This window comes from Bufo gargarizans, chromosome 9 (assembly GCF_014858855.1).
Source record: "Bufo gargarizans isolate SCDJY-AF-19 chromosome 9, ASM1485885v1, whole genome shotgun sequence".
NCBI classification, from domain to species: domain Eukaryota; kingdom Metazoa; phylum Chordata; class Amphibia; order Anura; family Bufonidae; genus Bufo; species Bufo gargarizans.
This window is the reverse complement of record NC_058088.1, coordinates 145,024,770-145,048,358: the sequence shown is the minus strand read 5'-3', so window position 1 is coordinate 145,048,358 and position 23,589 is coordinate 145,024,770. Positions and strand designations below refer to the sequence as shown.

Sequence of the window (23,589 nt, the reverse complement as noted above, 5' to 3'; positions counted from 1 at the left end):
ATGACCCCTCTCTAGTAACTATAACCTATAATATTATTACAGTCCAGAAATACATCCAGGCCCCTCTTGAATTCCTTTATTGTACTCACCATCACCACCTCCTCAGGCAGAGAGTTCCATAGTCTCACTGCTCTTACCGTAAAGAGTCCTTCTCTATGTGTGTGTACAAACCTTCTTTTCTCCAGACACAGAGGATGCCCCCTAATCACATTTACAGTTCTGGGGATAAATAGATGATGGGAGAGATCTCTGTACTGACCCCTGATATATTTATACATAGTTATTAGATCTCCCCTTAGTCGTCTTTTTTCTAAAGTGAATAACCCTAATTTTGATAATTTCTCTGGACACTGTAGTCCAACCATTCCAGCTCTGCTATGTCTGCCATGTTCACAGGAGCCCAGAATTGTACAAAGTACTCCATGTGGGGTTTGACTAGTGATTTGTAAAGTGGCAGAACTATGTTCTCATGATGTATTGCAATTAGAGGTTTATTTTATTTTATCCATCCATATAAAAATGTGAACTTGGCCAACGTTTCGGCGAAACCTGGACCTTGTTCATGGCCTATATAGAATAGAGATACATATATAGTAAAATATATGGTGGAGAACCTAGAACATGTTTGTAGAAAAATATATGTAAGAAAAAAAATGGACAAATGCTGTCACAAAACTAAGACGCAGCAGTGACTTGTGTAAACATGTGATGTCTTCTATCTTCCCAGCATGACTCCTAATTAGATAAAAGAATATACGACTCAGAGGAATTACACACACAGCACACAGACTTGCTGTGTTCCCAAGCAAATTTCCACCTTCATTATTAAAACATACAGTCTTATAGGTAACCGAACAAAGAATGGAGTGGAAATCGAAACTAGTTATTTGATTAGTTATTCATATTACTATAGTTACTTCCTGACCGTACTAACGGCATCTTAGTAGTTAAAAAGCGTGTGCAACATCGTATCTCAAAGTTAGCATTCTTTAACAGCGAATCATCACATGAAATCAATAAAGATTACCGTAGGTTCTATCTGGTCTTAAGATAACTGTGAGGCATACACAACTTGACCACAGTTTACCACAGTTCAGACCATTTCCATCACAATTCCCTCCTTTTGTGATTTCTAGATGGGCAGGACACCCAGGGCCTGGTACTTCACTTGACCTTGTATTAAATGCAAGACTTTACCTAACATCTTCACCCAATTCCCCAGGACCCTGGAGTCCTGAACATCTGCATCAATCACAACAACCTTTTATGAATCAAGATGAAGTGCGCTACAAGTGCTGACCTAATCCTATAAAGGAAAAAGAATAGAAGTTAAGTCATGCCATCTAATTAAACAATACTACAAGTAATAACTGATTATACGTATATGTGTATCCTTCACTTACTAAGTTGAGTACTATATGTGTTGCTACTTAGCTCTATGTGTAATATGAACATAAAAACTGTTAATACAGAGAATCTTTGGGTAATACTATGGGTCACTGGACTGGAAGTATCAGACTGTAACAGCTTTTTTCTTCCTTTTACACAACTTCTTCACGGCCCAGAAACCTATTTTTACTATCTAATTTCGAATCCATATTCTTTGAGTCAGAATCAGCAGCCACACAAGAGGGAATAAGAAACACCATCCTTTCCAGTCTCCAGACTCAACACTTTCTTGAAATGACTGTTGTGGATCAAATTAGGCTTTCCTTTTAGCTTCACTGATGTGCTTGTGGTCAACAACACTTGGAATGGACTATCAAACAGGGTTTCTAACATGTCTCTTTACCACCACCCAATCTCCATGCACAAGTGGGTGGGTTCCTGGTACTTTGTCTATATCTGGAAGTGAAGAAAAAAACTTGAGAATGTATTTTAGTCAAATGCTTATGCAAACTGATCACATAGTCGGTCAGACAACCATGTTTTATCTGGAGCTGCTGTGGGCTGACCCAAACAGGACCTCACAGGGACAGAGTCCTGTCTTATGGTTAGGGGTATACCTTACTGAAAAGAGGGACATCGACAAGTACTCTGTCGGTGGCTTACCAGTCTCTGCCATGGCATTTTGAATTTTGAACTTTGGTGTCCCTTTCAGTCTTTCTACCCTACCGCTGCTTTGCAGATGGTACAAAGTATGTAAGGCCTGTTCTGCAGCCAAAGCCTTCATTATCTCCTGCATCACATCATTTGTGAGGTGAGTACCTCTGTCACTTTCAATGGTCTCAGGTACCCCATACCTGCATACAATTTCGGCCATAATCTTTTTTGCTGTGGTCTAGCCTGTGACCTTAGCCACTGGATATGCTTCTGGCCATACTGAAACCAAGTCAACACACACCAATACATAGTTGAATGTAGTCTATCTGCAGACGTTGAAATGCATACAAGGGGCGAGGCATGTGTTTCTGGGGTACTTTAACCACCTGATCCACGTTGCTCCGGGCACAGATCATACATCCTTGAGTAAATCTGGATGCTACAGTGCTGAACCCTGGTGCATACCATGTACTAACACATCTATGGTCTATTCAGACCCTAAATTCCCTGTAGGGGTCCCTAACTGAAAATAAAAAATATTTCTTTATTAGTTATTATTTTAAAATAAATGAACCAAACAACTATAGAAAACTATTAAAATTATCAGTGTCTGATGGAGGGTACAATTGGAGTGTATGAATGTATTTGCCTTTGTCACATGTAGCCACTGTGGAGTGCAGTGCCTCCCATTCATTTGTATGGGGTATAACTGCACTTGCAAGCCTCTGCTAATACTTTGTTTGTGCATTCATACAATGTGATGGCAGATTGGGCGCTCCTATTAAGATCCTTTTATCGTTCGGCCTTTATATTCAGGCTGGACAACAGTGAAACAATGTTGCTAGGTTTGTGTGTACTTTTGAAGCTGCCACTAGTCTGCTCAATTCACTTGTCTCTAGGCTACACTCTACACTTTTGTGCTACTGACTGCTCTATTTCATCCATAGAAGTCACTGTTCACGCTAAACCGCTCATGTGGCATGCTCAATTCCACTCCTCAATGTCTGGTGCTGTCTCTGCAGCGTACTCTTTTTATACTAGTCCCTAACATTTCAGGCACTGTTTAAAATACAGGACGTCATACCACCCCTCCCGACATGTTTCGCCACGCTCGGTGGCTTCGTCAGGGGATGTGGGGTATGTGGACGCCGCGCGCATGTCTCGACCCTCCTAAATAACTTTCTAGGTCCCGCCCACCTATCCCAAGTTTCCCTTCAGCCAATCACTGTGGGCGCTCCAGTAAGGTCCTCAAGGATGTGCATCAGAGAGACATCATGTGCTTTGACTTGAGGACCTTACCGGGTACCGCCCTGGTGGGTACCGCCCCATTAGTCATCTGACGAAACAAATGTGACATCAGCAGTGAGTCACTACGGGGGAGGAGAATAGTGCACAGGATGTGCGTCAGAGAGACATCCTGTGCTTTGACTTGAGGACCTTACCGGAGCGCCCACAGTAATTGGCTGAAGGGAAACTTGGGATAGGTGGGCGGGACCTAGAAAGTTATTTAAGAGGGTTGAGACATGCGCGCGGCGTCCACATACCCCACATCCCCTGACGAAGCCACCGAGCGTGGCGAAACATGTCGGGAGGGGTGGTATGACGTCCTGTATTTTAAACAGTGCCTGAAATGTTAGGGACTAGTATAAAAAGAGTACGCTGCAGAGACAGCACCAGACATTGAGGAGTGGAATTGAGCATGCCACATGAGCGGTTTAGCGTGAACAGTGACTTCTATGGATGAAATAGAGCAGTCAGTAGCACAAAAGTGTAGAGTGTAGCCTAGAGACAAGTGAATTGAGCAGACTAGTGGCAGCTTCAAAAGTACACACAAACCTAGCAACATTGTTTCACTGTTGTCCAGCCTGAATATAAAGGCCGAACGATAAAAGGATCTTAATAGGAGCGCCCAATCTGCCATCACATTGTATGAATGCACAAACAAAGTATTAGCAGAGGCTTGCAAGTGCAGTTATACCCCATACAAATGAATGGGAGGCACTGCACTCCACAGTGGCTACATGTGACAAAGGCAAATACATTCATACACTCCAATTGTACCCTCCATCAGACACTGATAATTTTAATAGTTTTCTATAGTTGTTTGGTTCATTTATTTTAAAATAATAACTAATAAAGAAATATTTTTATTTTCAGTTAGGGACCCCTACAGGGAATTTAGGGTCTGAATAGACCATAGATGTGTCATTACTAATAATATCCCGAGGGTTCCTAAAAGGGACTTTATTTAATAAACTATACCATGTACTATGTACTAAATCACACAGAACAGTCACTCCATGCGTTACCTGTGCCATCATGGTGTAGAGGGACCTATGAAGTCAGAGTTTCCCTTGGAACTGCATTAGGCCTTCCTCATTTGCATTCCCTCCTTTTGACAACCACTGTTCCCTTTCCTCCTTCCCCACCTGGTTCTGTAAGGTCTTAAGAACGTCCAGGCAGACAGGAGGAATTATTTCAGGGATCTGAGCTGTGGCCACTAGGGCAGAAGTCTGCCTAGGCAATAGAGCAGCTGCCTTTGCCCCCTGATCTGCCCTGGCATTTCCCTTTGCAACTGATTAGTCTGTTTTACAATGGCCGTTCATTTTTATCACCACCAATCAAGTTGGCAATATGAGGGATTTCATCAGAGACCTTACTGATTCCCCATTTTTTATGGGTTTACCTGAAGAGGTCAAGAAATCTCTCGCTTTCCTAATGGGTCCATAGTGATGGGCTAACCAAAAGGCATACCTGGAATAAATGTAAATGTTTGCTGTTTTTCCCTCTGCAAGCCATCTCCAGAGCCTTTAGCTCAGACGTGGTAAGGGTTCTGCTTTTAGAGTCTCATGTGGAGTCATCACTGCCCAACCTGTGTAGTACTTGCCTTCCTGACCATACCTCGATCTATCCACAAAGAGCACAGGATATGGATTATCTAATGGCCGATCCACCACATGGTCGAACCCCGCTGTCTCCTGTGACATCATCTGCAAACCTCTAGTCACAGGGTCGAGTCTAGCTGGATAATATGCCGCAGGACGTTGTTGTTGGCCACACTGTAGGGTGAAGACAGCTGAGGCATGGCTATTTACTTCTGTACAATACAATCTGAATGGTTTGGTATAATCTGGTAGACCCAGTATGTGGGAGGACAAAACTACCAGTGTTAGGGCATAAAAGGCATCTACCACCTCATCTGTAAGGTGGAAGGGACTTCAAGACAAACAATTATAAAGAGGCTGCATCAAACTTGAGGCATTGTGTATCCAAGGTCTGCAAGAAAGGTAACAGTAATTCAGCAAAACTGAAGTTTCATTTTTGAAACCTTGCATTCTTGATCAGCCAAAACGGACAGGAATGACAGGGAAGCCTGTAAACAGATGTCCTTGGAGGGACAGCAGAGCAATAAGTCATCAACATATTGCAGGAGCAGAACCTCCTTATGTGGTAAGTTCCAATCTGACAAAACTTGTGACATGGTTGCAGTATACATAATGTGTGAGTTCTGGGCACCCTGTGGCAGCACCACCCAGGTATGCTGTTTACCCTCATGTGTGAAGGCAAACAAATACCAACTGTCTGGATGTAGTGGTACTGAAAGGAAAGTCTTTGCCAAATCAGTCTCAGTGAAGTGTGTAAAGGTAGCGGGAACCTGAGACAACAAGGTGTGTGGTTTAGGCATAATGCGGGTGTTAAAAACTGTCGCTTCATTGACAGCGCGTAGGTCATATACTATCCTGTACTAGGTGGGTTTGCCCTTCTCATTTTTCTTTTCATTGGGTACAAAGGAGTGTTGCAAGGGGGTACAATCTTCTTAATAACCCCCCTTTTCAAAAAGTCTCAGACTATTTGAGATATGGCATCTGACTGTGCCATACTGAAGGGATTCTGTATCTTCCTTGGAAGTGGGGTACCAGGTTTCACCTCCACTTTCACAGAGGGCCTGGGAGCTTGCCAATATCCATAGTCCCTGTAGCCCAGAAATGGTCCGGCAGTCCCGCAAGCAAGGCTTACCTTTCATCTTCTGGGAGTCCTAACACAAACATGGAGCAGGGTGTTTTATCACTAATGGCCAACAAACAAAGTTCCTGATTATTGAAGGCACATGTTAGTTTCTCAGTGCCATCCTCCTGGTATGAAATGTTGACACATACTTTTGCAAGCTAGTCTGCACCCAGGGGGCGGTGTCGCTGACCAGCAACTGAGTAAGCACTTCTTAGTTACAAGCAAATCTAACACGGATGTCTTCAGTTAAAGTGGAGTGTACTATTTTACTATCAACTCCTGAACAAGGACAGGAGATTAAGACATGGGGAACTTGTTTGCTGTTCACAACTGTCTTGGCTGCTCCAGTATCAATCAAAAACAGAACTACTTCTTTATTACCCAGAGTGAGGGATATTTAAGTCTTACCTTAATCTGCTAAAGTGTTTAAGGGTACAGCCGATACTGGATTGCCTGCATACTAATTTTGGTTTGAGGAGACCTGAGGAGATGCTCTTGGGCAGGACTGCCCTGCTCCTTGGAATGGGACCGACAGTTCCTAGCCATGTGACCAGGCTTCCCACAGTTGTAAAAGGCACTGAGTGTTTTGATAGGGAGGATGAGTCCAGAAGGAGAGGCACCTGTTTACTCAACTTATACTTTCAGAGGGTGAGATCTCCTCCTGAAATTGTTCTATCCCCTTTGTAACTTTCACCAGGTTCCCCTGGGTCCATAGAACGCCATTCGGGATGGGCATTAATTAGGGCGTCTCTTATGGACTTGAGACTGTCTGCAAAAGCGGTCCCTAAAACCTTCTGATGCATCTCATTCTTTGCTTTATATCCCATGTCCATGGCAGGCAAAGAACTTTTCCATTGTCTCTCCCTTCTCTTGGGACATATCTGACACAGTCACGTATTGAGCCGGCTAACTTATCCTTTGCCCACTCAACTGGGGTTCAGGGTCTCACCGAAGGGGTGAAGGATGGACCAGTTTGATCCAATGTCTTCATCCCTTCCATATTAGGGTATGGCACCTGCAGAGTGAATACACCGGAGGACAGAGGAATCGTCCTCACTGTCCCCAGCCATCCCTGAAAACATGGGTGTCTGTGAGTACAGTGGTCCAGGCATGGTCAACACAGAATACAATCCATTTATGTGGATGAGGACTACCACACGCAGAACAACTCTTTCTCCAATCTGGGTTCTGGGTCCTGCAGACTCTGCAGGTCCACCCCCCAGAACCATTATAGGGTGTCAGACCTACTTTTTCCTTTCTCTGTTGGGGAAGGGGTTTACCATTATCATGATAACATTCATAATAATACTTGCCACTTTGTCTCTCTACAACCTCCTCTATGCACGTCCCTTGATACTCGCAACCAGACGTCTGCATGTTCTGCGAGCTTGTTATATCTCAGCCACCCTTTGTTTGCCCTAGATAATTTTTTCAGTCCTCTGGATTGAGTTTTACACCTTTTATTAGCTTGCTCCTGTTCTTCACTGCCTTTTTACCCTCCCTCTATTTGACCATTTCTGCAGCTACGGACAAGATTTAAGGCAAAGGGTTATCCAGATTCTACCCTTAGGGCAGCATATCAGATGGCTTGTTCAAAAAATCGATCCGAGCTGCTGCACCCTAACAAGGCGGATAAAGGGGATAAACAAATCCGCCTAATTGGTACTTTTGATGGGGCAGCCAAAGAGGTACGGGAGGTAATTTCCAAACATTGGAACATCCTGTTACTGGATCCTGATGTCAAGGATATGGTTGCGCCCTCTGTTAACATCACTTACCGCAGGGGTCGATCGTTACGTGACAGACTTATACGCAGCCACTTCAGCGAGACCGACGACCGAACAGAAGGCTGGTTAAAACCGCCGGTGGGTTGCTTTCGCTGCAGTGGCTGCGTGGCTTGTCCGTTCATCAAAAAAAGATGTACTTTCACAAGCAACATTACAAATAAGGTCTACAGTATCAAGAAATTCTTGAACTGTAGATCTAAGGGAGTCATCTACAAGGCCACTTGCCATTGTGGACTAGAGTACGTGGGTAAAACCACAAGGGAGTTCCGTAGGAGAGTGGGGGAACATCTCGGAGACATCAGGAACAAAAGGGATACCCCCCTCGCCAAAACACGTCGAAATTAGCCACAATGGTAGCTTTAAAGGCATTACGTTTATGGGTATTGAATCCATCCCCCCATTGAAGAGAGGGGGCAATTGGGACAGGAGGATATTACAGCGAGAGACATGGTGGATCTTTGAGCTTAAAACTGTCTATCCTACAGGCCTCAATGAGCAGCTTTCATTCAGCTCGTTCATTGAGGAATCTAGATCCACACATTAGCTCTTACCATCACCTGCATTCTCTACAGACTTATCCTCCATATACCCAACGTGTCTATATTGGATTAGGACACCTACAGCTTTGTATATAACTTAGGATTAAAACACCTATACCGTATGTGTGGTCCATTTCCTGACACACCTCCACACAATGTATTTCATATACAAGACTACGCCACCGGAGATCCCTCTATTTGGGAGTTATTTGGTATGTATACATGTATACATTCCGCATATATCCATGTATTTCATCCTGTATCCCAGACGTCATTTTTTGATCTCTTTACTGGTGCGTCATTTTTGATGTATTTATGATAATACTAACTATGACATTTCATTACAGCTTAGGAGCTGTTTTACACATACAGATACTCATTTATCTGTTCATGTCCACACTGTATTTGCGTTTTCAATGTTTAAAGCTCTTGAGTCATTCTTCTCTATACTACCTGTGAATGGCCATCTAAACTGTCACATATGTAACTTGCCTAAAATACCTTCGGTAGCGCCTCCCATAACAATAGGGAGAGACGCACCTGTGCCTGACTCGTCAGGAATAGGGTTTATTGTGGGGGGTGGGAGAGGCTCGCCTCCGCATAGCCACTAATAGACTCTACCTGTAGACACTTCCCCCTCCTGCTATGCGGCCAATCACCTCTGAGTAATGTGGCCGCATTAGCATGGAGGGCCCGATACCGCCCTCGTTCACGTGACAACGTATGACGCGACCGGATACGTCACAGTCACGTGATCGGTCACATGGTATGGGGGGGAGGACCTAGAGGACGCGCGCATCTTTAAAAGGACGCCAGCGTGAATCATCCGCTGCCACTGCCACACGCAGGATAGGTGCGGACCCCGGACCCGAGCTGAACACCGAGCAAGCTAAGTACTGCCTGTCACATATAGGATTGTGTCCTCTGCTGCCGCAGCATAACTTTTATAGCTGAGATAGGCATATACTGCCTGTCACCATTCACCGGAGGTCCTGGTGATATCTGAGTCCCCTGATGATCTGGCGCAAGCCAGTGAAACGCGTAGGGACAGGGACAAATTCTTTTGTCGTCATTTTTTCTTTTCTCTTCATTATATCTGATCTCCTAGAAGTGACTGGTCCTTTTTACTTCCGACGAAGCTGGGCAGTCAAACATTAGGTCTGAGGGCCATCTAGGGTCAGACGGCAGGAGCAGACACGATTGAACACAGGGATTAATGTAGGGTTGAGACCCAGCATCTGTCTCCCTCTCCATATATCTATCACCTGTTTGTTCTCCAACTCACTCCTCCGAGTGGGCCAGTGTTCACACCTCCTGGCTCCACATTTTTTCAAACCTGACCAGTTCACTGTAGTTGGCAGGGAATAACCTGTTCTTCTTTTTGTCCTCCATGAGAGGTCTGTGTTATTACACATTTATTTGTTGAGCCTATCATTTTAACATTACCTAATTAAAGACTTATCTTTTAAGACTACCCATAATTCAATCAATGTTTATATACCTTGGGTGTCATTATATACAAGTGTGACCAGCTTCCCATTTCAGGTTGTGTTCATTTACCATTTCTGCAGCTGAGATCCTTATCGGTCCCTTTCTACCTTGGATGTTCGCCATCTCTAAATTAGTTTTGTCTAAACAACAGGGTCTTTAACCTTTCACTATGGAGACAGAAACCTGTAGTAGCTCTCCTAACTACTATAAACAACATAAGCTCCAGCAGGGACTCTAACCTGTTGCTATGGAGCTGGAAACCTGTAGTCCTTTAACTTATTAAAAGCTCTTGGGTGCTCCCCCTGGCTACCCCCAATATTAGTGTAAGATTCTAGGGTAACGCTCTCTCTCGGTCAGTCTCCTTACGTGCAGGCGGGTACCAGTAGTCAGAACAGCAGAAGAACAAACCCAATAACAAAAACAAGCACAAATCAATCCAACCCCAGATGGACACTGGATCTATATATCTGCATCTACATGCATATAAACACACACTCTCTCCCCCAGTGCTGGGAGGCCCTTAGAGTTATTTGTCACTATAAACTGGATGGAGCTTTTAGAAACTGTATATAACTATATATAACTATAAAAATTTGATATTGCTGCAATCATAATGACAGACAGAATAATGCTAACAATAATAAAGATGCATTTTACCTTTTGTGAACACCATAGAACAGTGGCCAGTTGCGCTATTTTTCAACTCGAACACATAAATTTTGTGTTACAACTTGCTCCCTAAAAATCAAGCCTGTATGGCTATGTGAGCTAGAAAATAAAATGGTATGGCTTTGGGAATACAGGAGGAACAGCGAAAATTGCCTGTGGCAGGACGGGAGTAAAGCTATGTTCATGCTAGAAATCCAAATGAATAAAAGGCTTGTGTAACACCCCTGAGTGGTGTTGCCACTCCTATACCATGCTACTATCCTTAATGGTCTAACATAATTTCATCTTATGCATTTATTCTAGGTCCTCCACACTGTGCATTTCTAATGTTATGTAACTGTTCATGTAATGTGCCTGGTTCACCAGCAGGTGGCAGCAAACACGGCAGATGTGTTCTTAGAATGGAACCTTACATTCCATTCTAAACTTCCCCTTGAGAGAGGTGGTCGAGTCCTACTTTCTGCAGGATAGGGTGGGGAACAGTTAGTTCTAGTCTAGCTTATCCCCTGCTAGGGTACAGGTGTTCAGGGGCATGTCTCTGCTGGATATGCCCACGCCAGCCAGAGCACCTTAAGCTCTGCTGGCCATGGAGGCTAAAACTTCAGGAGCCAGGAGAAAAGTTCCCTGGCGTAACCTAGAGTCAGAATACAAAGTGAAGTGCAGCATACAGAGGAAGCTGAGTTATACAGCCAGCCTGTCAGTACAGCAGATTCTGAGAGATATAGCAGAGTGGAGTTTGCCTGCCAGTTTCATACTAAAGCCTCCTGGAATCAAGACAAAGCCTGTAAACCGTTCTGGAAAACATTTATGCAAAGTAAAGCTGCCATTGCACTTCATCTCAAGTTATTCTTTTATCCCTCAAGTATTCCAGCTACTTATTGCTTCGGAGCCAAAGCCTGGGGTGCAGCCATGTCCAGACCGCACTATACCACTCAGCATTCCTACATCTGGGACGCGCAACATAAAGGGCCCTAGGGGGAGGCACCCATTGCAATTTTGGCATCACAAACAGGATTTACTTGCATGCCTTTATACTACAAGAATTGTAAAAGAACCACCTAAGAATGACTATACTATGTTTACTGCAGAGCAACAGGCGCCAGAATTGTGCGTGCCCAGCTACCGAGGGGTTAATCCGCCATCTTTGCCAGTGATGGCATATGTTCTTCTTGTACCTCAAAAGCGGGAAAACAGGGAAATGCTCAGCCCAAGAGTGGGACGCGACAGCTACCCAGTGCAAATGAAGGAAGTGAAGACTCAACCTCCAAGAGTACGCCCCCTGTACCAGTGTGTGCCAGAAAGCCAGAAGACGACAAAATGGCATTTACTGGGGTGAAATGGTGTGGGGTAGTGACGAGCCTGAGGTGAAAGGGTCAGAGGAGTCGACTGCCTGGTGATTTGCATTATTCCTTCCCATGTGCATAACCTTACATTTGTCAGTGTTAAACCTCATCTGCCACTTATCTGCCCAAGCCTCCAATCTATCCAGATCCATCTGTAGCAGTATATTGTCCTCTTCAGTGTTAATTACTTTACACAGTTTAGTGTCACCTGCAAAAATGTATATTTTACTGTGCAAGCCTTCTACAAGATCATTCATAAATATATAGAAGAGAATAGGACCCAATACTGACCCCTGAGGTACTCCACTAGTGACAGTGACCCAATCTGAGTGTTTTCTATCACTGATTCAGTTTCTTACCCACATACAGATGTTTTCTCCCAGTCCGAGCATTCTCATTTTATATACCGTATTTTTCGCCCCATAAGACGCACTTTTTCTTCCCCCAAAATGGGGGAGAAATGCCCCTGCGTCTTATGGGGCGAATACTTGCAGTTTTACATCGCTGGCAGCGATGTATCAGTGAGCGGGGACTCGGGGAGGGACTGGGAGGAGGGTCTGGGGGCTGGCAATAGCGGCGGGGCGGTGCAGTCAGTGTAGTATAGCACCGCCCTGCCGCTCCAGTATACTAATATACAATGTCATATTCAATTAATAATTATCAAACATGCCCCCTCACTCCTATTACTAACTTACATCTAATCGCTGCTGTTGAATTCATGCAGGCCAGGCGGGCGGGCGGCAGCGTAACTCTTGTCACGTGCCTGCGCCGTCTACTTTATGAATGAAGCAGGCGGCGCAGGCAAGTGACGTCAGTGAGACACGCCGGCCGCCCGACCGTCCTGCCTGAAAACAGCAGCGATTAGGATGTAAGGTAGTAATAGGAGACAGTGAGGGGGCATGTTTGATAATTATTAATTGAATATCACATCTTATATTTGTATGGTGGCGGCGGCAGGGGGGGGGGGGTGCGGCTGCGATCTGTGGATGGCACAGTTATGGGCTGGGGGGTCTGTGGATGGCACTGTTATGGGCTGGGGGTCTGTGGATGGCACATATACAACAGTGCCAGCCACAGATTCCCCCCCCCTGTAACAGTGCCAGCCACAGATGCCCCCCCTGTAACAGTGCCAGCCACAGATCCCCCCTGTAACAGTGCCAGCCACAGATCCCCCCCCCCCTGTAACAGTGCCAGCCACAGATCCCCCCCCTGTAACAGTGCCAGCCACAGATCCCCCCTGTAACAGTGCAAGCCACAGATCCCCCCATAACAGTGACCGTCATCCACAGATCCCCCCATAACAGTGACGTCAACGACAGATCTCCCCCATAACAGTGTCCGTCATCCACAGATCCCCCCATAACAGTGTCCGTCATCCACAGATCCCCCCATAACAGTGTCCGTCATCCACAGATCCCCCCATAACAGTGTCCGTCATCCACAGATCCCCCCCATAACAGTGTCCGTCATCCACAGATCCCCCCATAACAGTGTCCGTCATCCACAGATCCCCCCCATAACAGTGTCCGTCATCCACAGATCCCCCCATAACAGTGTCCGTCATCCACAGATCTCCCCCATAACAGTGTCCGTCATCCACAGATCTCCCCCATAACAGTGTCCGTCATCCACAGATCTCCCCCATAACAGTGTCCGTCATCCACAGATCTCCCCCATAACAGTGTCAGTCATCCACAGATCCCCAGTAATAGTGCCATCCACAGACCACAATTAGTTCCAAACCCACCAAACACACAGCACACCTTTTGGTCAAAAAATTTTTTTTTCTTATTTTCCTCCCCAAAAACCTAGGTGCGTCTTATGGGCCGGTGCGTCCTATAGGGCGAAAAATACGGTACTAACCTTGTGGTACAGTGTCAAATGTTTTGGAGAAGTCCAGATATACAACATCTATTGATTCACCACTGTCAAGTCTAGAACTTACCTCCTCATAGAAACTGATTAAATTAGTCTGACATGACCGATCCCTCATGAAGCCATGTTGATATGATGTTATTTGTTTGTTTTCATTGAGATCCTCCAAGATAGCATCTCTTAGAAAACCTTCAAACAGTTTACCCACAACAGATGTTAAACTTACCGGCCTATCATTTCCGGGGTCTGTTTTTGGACTCTTTTTGAATATTGGCACCACGTCAAGGGTAACCCCGCTGCAAAAAATGTGTGTTTAGAGGGATTAACCCCCATGGGAGATATGGGAGAGAACCGTCTCTTCCTCCTAGTTTGATATGTCTTAAGGCTTAGTGTGCCGTCTTAAGGACATAAATGTTTAGCTACCTGTTCAGTAATCAAGGTGACAAAGTATAAGGCATTATAAGGCCTTGGTGCTATTAGGGGATTACAGGATGAAGCCACCCTTCTATTTGTGGGTGTCTCATAGTACATGACACCCCCATGCTCAATATATGACTCTGGCCCAGTCCTGTGTGGAGTATTTGAGCTCTTAGTGCAGTATCTTTTTTGGTTCACTGGTTATACAGAGAAGGCAAACTGTGAATAGACACCCTACTCATATGTTCAGGAACCTAGTGGTAGCTGTCTCGATGTCAGTCTATTTATGTTCTTATGCAGCATTTTACCTTTCCTTGGGTACTTTTGAGCACAAGTAAAGCTGCCATTGTACTTAATCTGAAGGTCTGGACTCAAGTTATTCTTTTATCCCTCAATTATTCCCCCTATTTATTTCTTCAGAGCCAAAGCCTGGTGTCCAGCCGTGTCCAGGTAGGAGCACCGTTACACACACAAAGACACAGATAGGCCGCACTATACCACTTGGCATTCCTACACCTGGGAGGTGCAATATAGAGGGCCCTAGAGGGAGGTGCCCATTGCACTTGTCCTTATTACCATTAGAATTGACACTTCTATGTTAAAACTCTCTCATATACATTCCTGTGCAACTTCTTTCAGCAGACGCAACAGCTGCTTTTAAATTGCATTTGTTCACTCTTCCTAGTACCATTTTCTTACACTGTTAGGTTGATCTAAATTTTATGCATGTAATCACTGAAACAATACCACATTATGCAATACTTAAGGGGATCATGGCTGGATAATTATTTTTATATTTTATGCCCAATAGAGCTTTGTCTGTGTGTGATGATACCTCCTCTGAGCTGCAAAGAGTTATTTCCCAAGATAATGGTGATGTTGTGTCACGAGCATCTTTTAGAGGGAGAGGTGCATTGTCCAGGTAAGTAGGTTAAACAATACATCAACAGTGCCTTAGCTGTTACTATAACGGTCAGTGGGTCAGTATGGTCTCAAATGACCAGAATGACAGGAATTAAATATTTTCTGTCTATATCTAGATTTGTCCTTCAAAGAATGATAAATAACAAAGTGTAAGGACAACGTGTAAGTGTGATATAATAACAAAGTGAAAGAACATTGCAAGACCAATTGGTGTCTCAAACAGTCAACTAAATCATAGTCTTAGGGTACTTTCACACTTGCGGCAGGACGGATCCGGCAGGCTGTTCACCAAGTCAGATCTGTCCTTCCAATGTTTCGCCGTGCTGCCGGACCGCCACTCGGTCCCCATTAGATTATAATGGGGATGGGGGCGGTGCTCCGGCGCAGTACGGCAGTGCACGGCGAAAGGCCGCCGGACTAAAAGTCCTGCATGTGCGACTTTTTAGTCCGGTGGCCTCTGACCGCGAACTGCTGTACTGCGCCGGAGCGCCACCCCGTCCCCATTATAGTCGGCGGTCCCGCGGCACGGCGAAACAGCGGAAGGATGGATCCGACAGGGTGAACAGCCTGCCGGATTCGTTCTGCCACAAGTGTGAAAGTACCCTTAGTTGGGATCATCCCATCTTCTACTGGAGGTGAAAACTTGGTCAGGACTTAGAGGGTACTAAAGGAACAACTTTTGGCAAATGAAGCAGTGGAAAAATGGCCCAAGGGTAATTGAAAGGGGTTTAGTCAGAAACTCTTCTGTCCTGTGTGGGGGGCCTGGTTTGATCCTTGCTATGGGGCCCTTACTTCTTTATGTATACCACTGCATACATACGTATACACAAGCTAAATCTGGTAACTTCATAATTCATTGAATAAAAGGTAAAATTTATGTAAAATTTATGTTTGACCCATATGGGAGGTGCATACAGATGTGTCCACACTTAACTGATCACTTATTTCAATACGTCCTGAGGTGTGTGTCACAAAATGACGTTATATCTAAATTGGATAAATTGCAATACAACATTCAGACAGCAGGTGGCTGCTGTAAGATTACTTACCATATATTTTGACCTGTGCCATTGTTCACTACAATTCTATATGCCATATACTATGATTTAGATACACTTCGTGTCGGTATACAATGCTAGTTTAGTATTATATTTATTATATTCAACATACCAACCAAAGTATTATGCAGAGATTATTATATACTTTACATGTTACAAATGCACATAATACAATTCAGACACATTGGGTGTCAGTATTAGGGTTGAGCGAACCCGAACTGTAAAGTTCGGGTTCGTACCAAACTTTAGGATTTTTGGAACCCGGACCCGAACCCGAACATTTTAGTAAAAGTTCGGGTTCGGTGTTCGGTGATTTCGTGGCGCTTTTTGAAAGGCTGCAGAGCAGCAAACAACAAGCGTTTAACTGTGTGCCCTTAGAAGCCATCACAACCATACCTACTAATGGCATGGCTGTGATTGGCCAGTGTAGCATGTGACCCAGCCTCTATATAAGCTGGAGTCACGTAGCTCTGCACGTCACTCTGCTGTGCTTAGTGTAGGGAGAGGATGCTGCTGGTGATTTCAGGGAGAGAATAGGAGAGAATCTTTGCTCAAAACGCAAAGGTGCCCAAATTCTTTTTAGGAGGGCATTTTTAGACATTTGGATCCCAGACTTCTTCTCACGCTTTAGGGCCCCTAAAAAGCCAGGGCAGTATAAATACCCCACATGTGACCCCACTTTGGAAATAAGACACCCCAAGGTATTCAATGAGGGGCCTGGCAAGTTCATAGAATTTTTTTTTTTTTGGCATAAGTTAGCGGAAATTTTTTTGTTGTTGTTTTTTCTCACAAAGTCTCACTTTCCGCTAACTTAGGACAAAAATTTAAATCTTTCATGGACTCAATATACCCCTCAGCAAATACCTTGGGGTGTCTTCTTTCCAAAATGGGGTCAGTTGTGGGGTGTTTGTACTGCCCTGGCATTTGAGGGTCTCCGCAATCATTACATGTATGGCCAGCATTAGGAGTTTCTTCTATTCTCCTTATATTGAGCATACAGGTAATGAGATTTTTTTTTCCGTTCAGCCTCTGGGCTGAAAGAAAAAAATGAACGGCACAGATTTCTTCATTCGCATCGATCAATGTGGATGAAAAAATCTCTGCCAAAAAAAAAAAAGGAGGGGAAAGGCGTCTGCTAGGACATAGGAGCTCCGCCCAACATCCATACCCACTTAGCTCGTATGCCCTGGCAAACCAGATTTCTCCATTCACATCAATCGATGTGGATGAATAAATCATTGCCGGGATTTATTATTATTATTTTTTTACATACAAAGTGTTTGCCAAAGCATAGGAATGCCGCCTCCTCCTCAGCTCGTATGCCTCGGCAAACGTATCTGTTACTGCAGAGTAGAAATCTCGTCTTGCAGCGCCGCATACACCGACTTGCGTGTAATCTGACAGTAGCGCAATGCTTCTGTCAGAATGCACATCAGTGCTGCAGCTAGTCGATCGGTTGGTCCACCTGGAAGGTAAAAAAAAAAAAAAAAAACAGGCCGCAACGCAATAATTTTATTAACTTTGGAACAGAATATATAAACTTTAACTTTTTGAACTAAACATTAACCTTTTTGCTTACTGGTGCTTTTTTTTTTTTTTTACCTTTATAGAACAAACCTCTCCTTCCCCATGGGTCAATGTGCAAAGCGCAAATCGCCCAAAGATGTGGCGAAGTGCGTTATGCACTTTGTCCCAGGTGAAAGGAGAGGTTTGCAGCAGCTGTGTGAGTGAATGGGCCCTAATAGCCCTGTGTGCCTGTCCTGTGAGATGATCCCTATGCTAATAGTGTACCTGTGAGTGGTACTTCCGGAAACACTCTCCAAAGCATAGGGCAGGGTGGTCAGGACAGTCAGGACAGAAATAGCGGGTGTCACGCCTTATTCCACTCCTGCTACAGACACAACATTTTTTTCGGGGTGACGGTTGGGTTGAGGTACCAGCAACGACATTGGGGAAATGTCGCTCGTGTAGACGGCTAACTACACTGGTGGATGGGGCCACGGAACCTCCTGGGTACAGGAGGTTCTCGATGATCTCTTCCTGAAATTTGAGGAAGGATCCAGTTCTCCCAGCCTTACTGTAGAGAACAAAACTATTATACAGAGCCAATTGAATTAAATATACAGACACCTTCTTATACCAGTGTCTGGTTCTGCGGGAAACTAAATACGGAGACAACATCTGGTCATTAAAGTCCACCCCTCCCATGTGAAGGTTATAGTCGTGGACTGAGAGGGGCTTTTCAATGACATGGGTTGCTCGCTCAATTTGTATTGTCGTGTCTGCGTGAATGGAGGAGAGCATGTAAACGTCACGCTTGTCTCTCCATTTTACCGCGAGCAGTTCTTCGTTACACAGTGCGGCCCTCTGTCCCCTTGCAAGACGGGTGCTAACGAGCCGTTGGGGGAAGCCCGCGCGACTAGTTCGCGCGGTGCCACAGGCGCCAATCCGTTCTAGAAACAAATGCCTAAAGAGGGCCACACTTGTGTGAAAATTGTCCACATAAAGATGGTACCCCTTGCCGAATAAGGGTGACACCAAGTCCCAAACTGTCTTCCCACTGCTCCCCAGGTAGTCAGGGCAACCGACCGGCTCCAGGGTCTGATCTTTTCCCTCATAGATCCGAAATTTGTGGGTATAGCCTGTGGCCCTTTCACAGAGCTTATACAATTTTACCCCATACCGGGCGCACTTGCTTGGGATGTATTGTTTGAAGCCAAGGCGCCCGGTAAAATGTATAAGGGACTCGTCTACGCAGATGTTTTGCTCTGGGGTTTACAAATCTGCAAATTTCAGGTTGAAATGGTCTATGAGGGGCCGAATTTTGTGGAGACGGTCAAAACCAGGGTGGCCTCTGGGACGGGAGGCGGTGTTGTCGCTAAAGTGCAGGAAACGCAGGATGGCCTCAAAACGTGCCCTGGACATAGCAGCAGACAACATGGGCATGTGATGAATTGGGTTCGTGGACCAATATGACCGCAATTCATGCTTTTTAGTTAGACCCATGTTGAGGAGGAGGCCCAGAAAAGTTTTAATTTCGGAAACTTGGACTGGTTTCCACGGGAAAGGCTGGGCATAATAGCTTCCCGGGTGGTTGGCGGTTATAAATTGTGTGGCATACCTGTTTGTTTCGGCCACAACTATGTCTAAGAGCTCCGCAGTCAAGAACAGCTCAAAAAATCCCAGGGCCGAACCGATCTGAGCTGTCTCAACCCGAACTCCAGACTGGGCAGTGAAAGGGAAAACTAGAGGTGCGGCTGAAGTTGGGGACTGCCAATCAGGGTTTGCCAGCACCTTAGGGATTCTAGGGGCTCTACGGGCACGTCTTTGCGGTGGCTGCGACGGGGTCACTACTGCTCGTGCCACCGTACCAGCTTCAACTGCCCTTCTGGTGCTCGCCACTTCACCAGGTTGTACGGCAGTGCTGGTACTAGGTCCAGGGAGGGCTGCGCTGCTGGTGTATGCCTCACCACATAATCCGACAGCAGCAGCCCTACTATGCTGCTCTTGAAGCGGATCCTGCGCAACCTGCGGTCTAGCGACATGGGGCCGGGTACGCCTGGTGCTATCAGGGACCTCAGCCTCCTCGTCCGAACTTTGGGTCAGAGAGCCACTGCTTTCTACAGGTTCGTATTCTGACCCGCTAGATTCATCAGATGAGGGTTCCCATTCCTCATCCGACTGGGTCAGAAGCCTGTAGGCCTCTTCAGAAGATTACCCCCTGTTTGACATGTGGGCAACTAAATTTAGGGGTATTCCCTGAGACTACCCAAGAAAAAAAAGCAAGCCTGTCTTACAAAGGGGAGGCTAGCGAAGTACCGGAGGCCGCTGCGGTTGATAAAAAATATCAAAACAGATTTTTTTTATCACCGCAGTGCGTGTAAAGTGAATGTGCAGTGATCAAAAAAAAAAAATTTTTGTCACTGCGGTGGGGCGGGTGTGGGCGAACGCACGTGTGGGCGACCGATCAGGCCTGATCGGGCAAACACTGCGTTTTGGGTGGAGGGAGAACTAAAGTGACACTAATACAATTATAGATCTGACCGTGATCAGTTTTGATCACTTCCAGATACTATAAAAGTACAAATGCTGATTAGCGATACGCTAATCAGCGAATAACGGACTGCGGTGCGGTGGGCTGGGCGCTAACTGATCCCTAAACTATCTAACCAAGGGGCCTAAACTATACCTAAAACCTAACGGTCAATACCAGTGAAAAAAAAAGTGACAGTTTGCACTGATCACTTTTTTCCTTTCACTAGTGATTGACAGGGGCGATCAAAGGGGTGATCAAAGGGTTAATTGGGGTTCAGGGGGGTGATCTGGGGCTAAGTGTGTAGTGTTGGTGTACTCACTGTGTAGCCTGCTCCTCTGCTGGATCCAACCGACAAAAAGAACCAGCAGAGGAGCAGGCAGCCATATAACAGATCATATTTACTAATATGATCTGCTATCTGGCACTCTGATTGGATTTTTTAAAAATCATCAGCTTGCCAGCCGCGATCATTGGCTGGCAAGCTGATGACTAAATACTCCTCGACGAAATGCTGGCCCGAACTGCGCATGCGCGGGCCGGCAAAGCGCGTCATCTCGCGTCTCGCGAGATGACGCGTATATGCGTCAGTCTGCGCAGCGATGCCGCCTCCGGACCGCACATCTGCGTTAGGCGGTCCGGAGGCGATTAAAAACACGCTTTTTTGCCAAAAAACACTATTTTCCAGATCTGCAAGTGTTAAATTCAAGTTTAATATATACAGCTTTCATATTTTGTTACCAAAAAAGACATTTATTATAATGTACAACATCTGGATTAGTCAGTGTGCAATTTCAGCTAGAAATACAGCCATAATTTTCTGGGTCTTTAAAAACACATTTTTTTTTGCCAAAAACAACTATTTTCCAGATCTGCAAGTGTTAAATTCAAGTTTATTATATACAGCTTGCATATTCTGTTACCAAAAAAATTAACTTTTTGGGCAATATACATCTGGATTAGTCAGTGTGCAATTTAAGCTAGAAATACAGCCATCATTTTCTGTGTTTCAAAAACACACTTTTTTGCCAAAAAACACTATTTTCCTGATCTGCACGTGTTAAATTCAAGTTTCATATATACAGCTTTCACATTCTGTTACAAAAAAAACAAACACTTTTTTGGCAATATACAGAAAATAGAAATAGAGCCATCATTTTCTGGGTTTTTAAAAACACACTTTTTTTGCCAGAAACCACTATTTTCCTGATCTGCAAGTGTTAAATTCAAGTTTAATATATACATCTTTCATATTCTGTTACCCAAAAAACACTTTTTTGCTAATATACAACATCTGGATTAGTCATTGTGCAATTTAAGCTAGAAATACAGCCATCATTTTCTGGGTTTTTAAAAACACACTTTTTTGCCAAAAAACACTATTTTCCAGATCTGCAAGTGTAAATTCAAGTTTCATATATACAGCTTTCATATTCTGATACAAAAAAATTAAACACTTTTTTGCTAATATACATCTGGATTAGTCAGTGTGCAATTTAAGCTAGAAATACAGTCATCATTCTCTGGGTTTTCAAAAACACACTTTTTTGCCTTAAACCACTATTTTCCAGATCTACAAGTGTTAAATTCAAGTTTATTATATACAGCTTTCATATTCTGTTACCAAAAAAATAAACTTTTTGGGCAATATACAACATCTGGATTAGTCAGTGTGCAATTTAAGCTTGAAATACAGTCATCATTTTCTGGGTTTTTAAAAACACACATATTTTTTGCCTAAAACCACTATTTTCCAGATCTTCAAGTGTTAAATTCAAGTTTAATATATACAGCTTTAATATTCTGTTACCAAAAAACACTTTTTTGGCAATATACAACATCTGGATTAGTCAGTGTGCAATTTGAGCTAGAAAGACGGCCATCATTTTTGGGGTTTTTAAAAACACACTTTTTTGCCAAAAAACACTATTTTCCAGATCTGCAAGTGTTAAATTAAAGTTTCATATATACAGCTTTCATATTCTGTTACCAAAAAAAAAAACATTTTTGGCAATATACAACATCTGGATTAGTCAGTGTGCAATTTCAGCTAGAAATACAGTCATCATTCTCTGGGTTTTTAAAATTTCACTTTTTTGCCTAAAACCACTATTTTCCAGATCTGCAAGTGTTAAATTCAAGTTTATTATATACAGCTTTCATATTCTGTTACCAAAAAAACACATTTTTGGCAATATACAACATCTGGATTAGTCAGTGTGCAATTTAAGCTAGAAATACAGTCATCATTTTCTGGGTTTTTAACAAAACACTTTTTTTGCCAATAAACACTATTTGCCAGATCTGTCAAGTTTATTATATAAAGTTTTCATATTCTGTTACCAAAAAAAGCAAACACTTTTTTGGCAATATACAACATCTGGATTAGTCAGTGTGCAATTTAAGCTAGAAATACAGCCATCATTTTCTGGGTTTTTAAAAACACTTTTTTGCCAAAAAACACTATTTGCCAGATCTGCAAGTGTTAAATTCAAGTTTATTATATAAAGTTTTCATATTCTGTTACCCAAAAAAAAAACACTTTTTGGGGAATATACATCTGGATTAGTCATTGTGCAATTTAAGCTAGAAATACATCCATCATTTTCTGAGTTTTTAAAAAAACACTATTTTTTTGCCAATAAACACTATTTGCCAGATCTGCAAGTGTTAAATTCAAGTTTATTATATAAAGATTTCATATTCTGTTACCAAAAAGAACACTTTTTTGGCAATATACAACATCTGGATTAGTCAGTGTGCAATTTAAGCTAGAAATACAGCCATCATTCTCTGGGTTTTTAAAAACACACTTTTTTTTGCCTAAAACCACTATTTGCCAGATCTGCAAGTGTTAAATTCAAGTTTAATATATACAGCCTTCATATTCTGTTACAAAAAAACCCACTGTTTTGGCAATATACAACATCTGTATTAGTCAGTGTGCAATTTAAGCTAGAAATACAGCCATAACTTTCTGGATTTTTAAAAACACACTTTTTTGACAGATTCCACTATTTTCTGGCCTTGCAGCATCAGCATGTGTGAAATTCCAGGGTTATATACTGCTGTCAAATTCAGTTATTAAACAAAAAAAATTCAGTTGGCAGCCTTTGCTGCAGATGTCATTGTGAGATACCGTCTTTACATACTGTCTTTCTATTCAGTTATTTGAAATAAAGCCATTTTGGGCACAATTCTTTAATAGCGTCCTAGTGTGGATCAGGGCGTGTGAAATACACCCTTTAAATACAGGGCTTCTATTCAGGTATTTGAAAAACAGCCATTTTGGGCAAACAAATTTAATTGTGGCCTAGTGTAGATCAGGGCGTGTGAGATACACCCTGTATATACCGGGGTTCTATTCAGGTATTTGAAATACAGCCATTTTGGGCAAACAAA

The 23,589-nt window shown here is 43.7% G+C and overlaps 1 protein-coding gene across 1 annotated transcript in view; it reads left to right on the top strand.

Annotated features, from left to right (window-relative positions):
• CNGA2 (cyclic nucleotide gated channel subunit alpha 2) overlaps positions 1–23,589 on the top strand; it is a 151,836-nt gene that overhangs the window by 30,712 nt on the left and 97,535 nt on the right. The window contains exon 2 of the mRNA XM_044269008.1: positions 14,984–15,094. Coding sequence (XP_044124943.1) covers positions 14,984–15,094 — 111 coding nt within the window. The remainder of the gene's footprint in view (positions 1–14,983; positions 15,095–23,589) is intronic.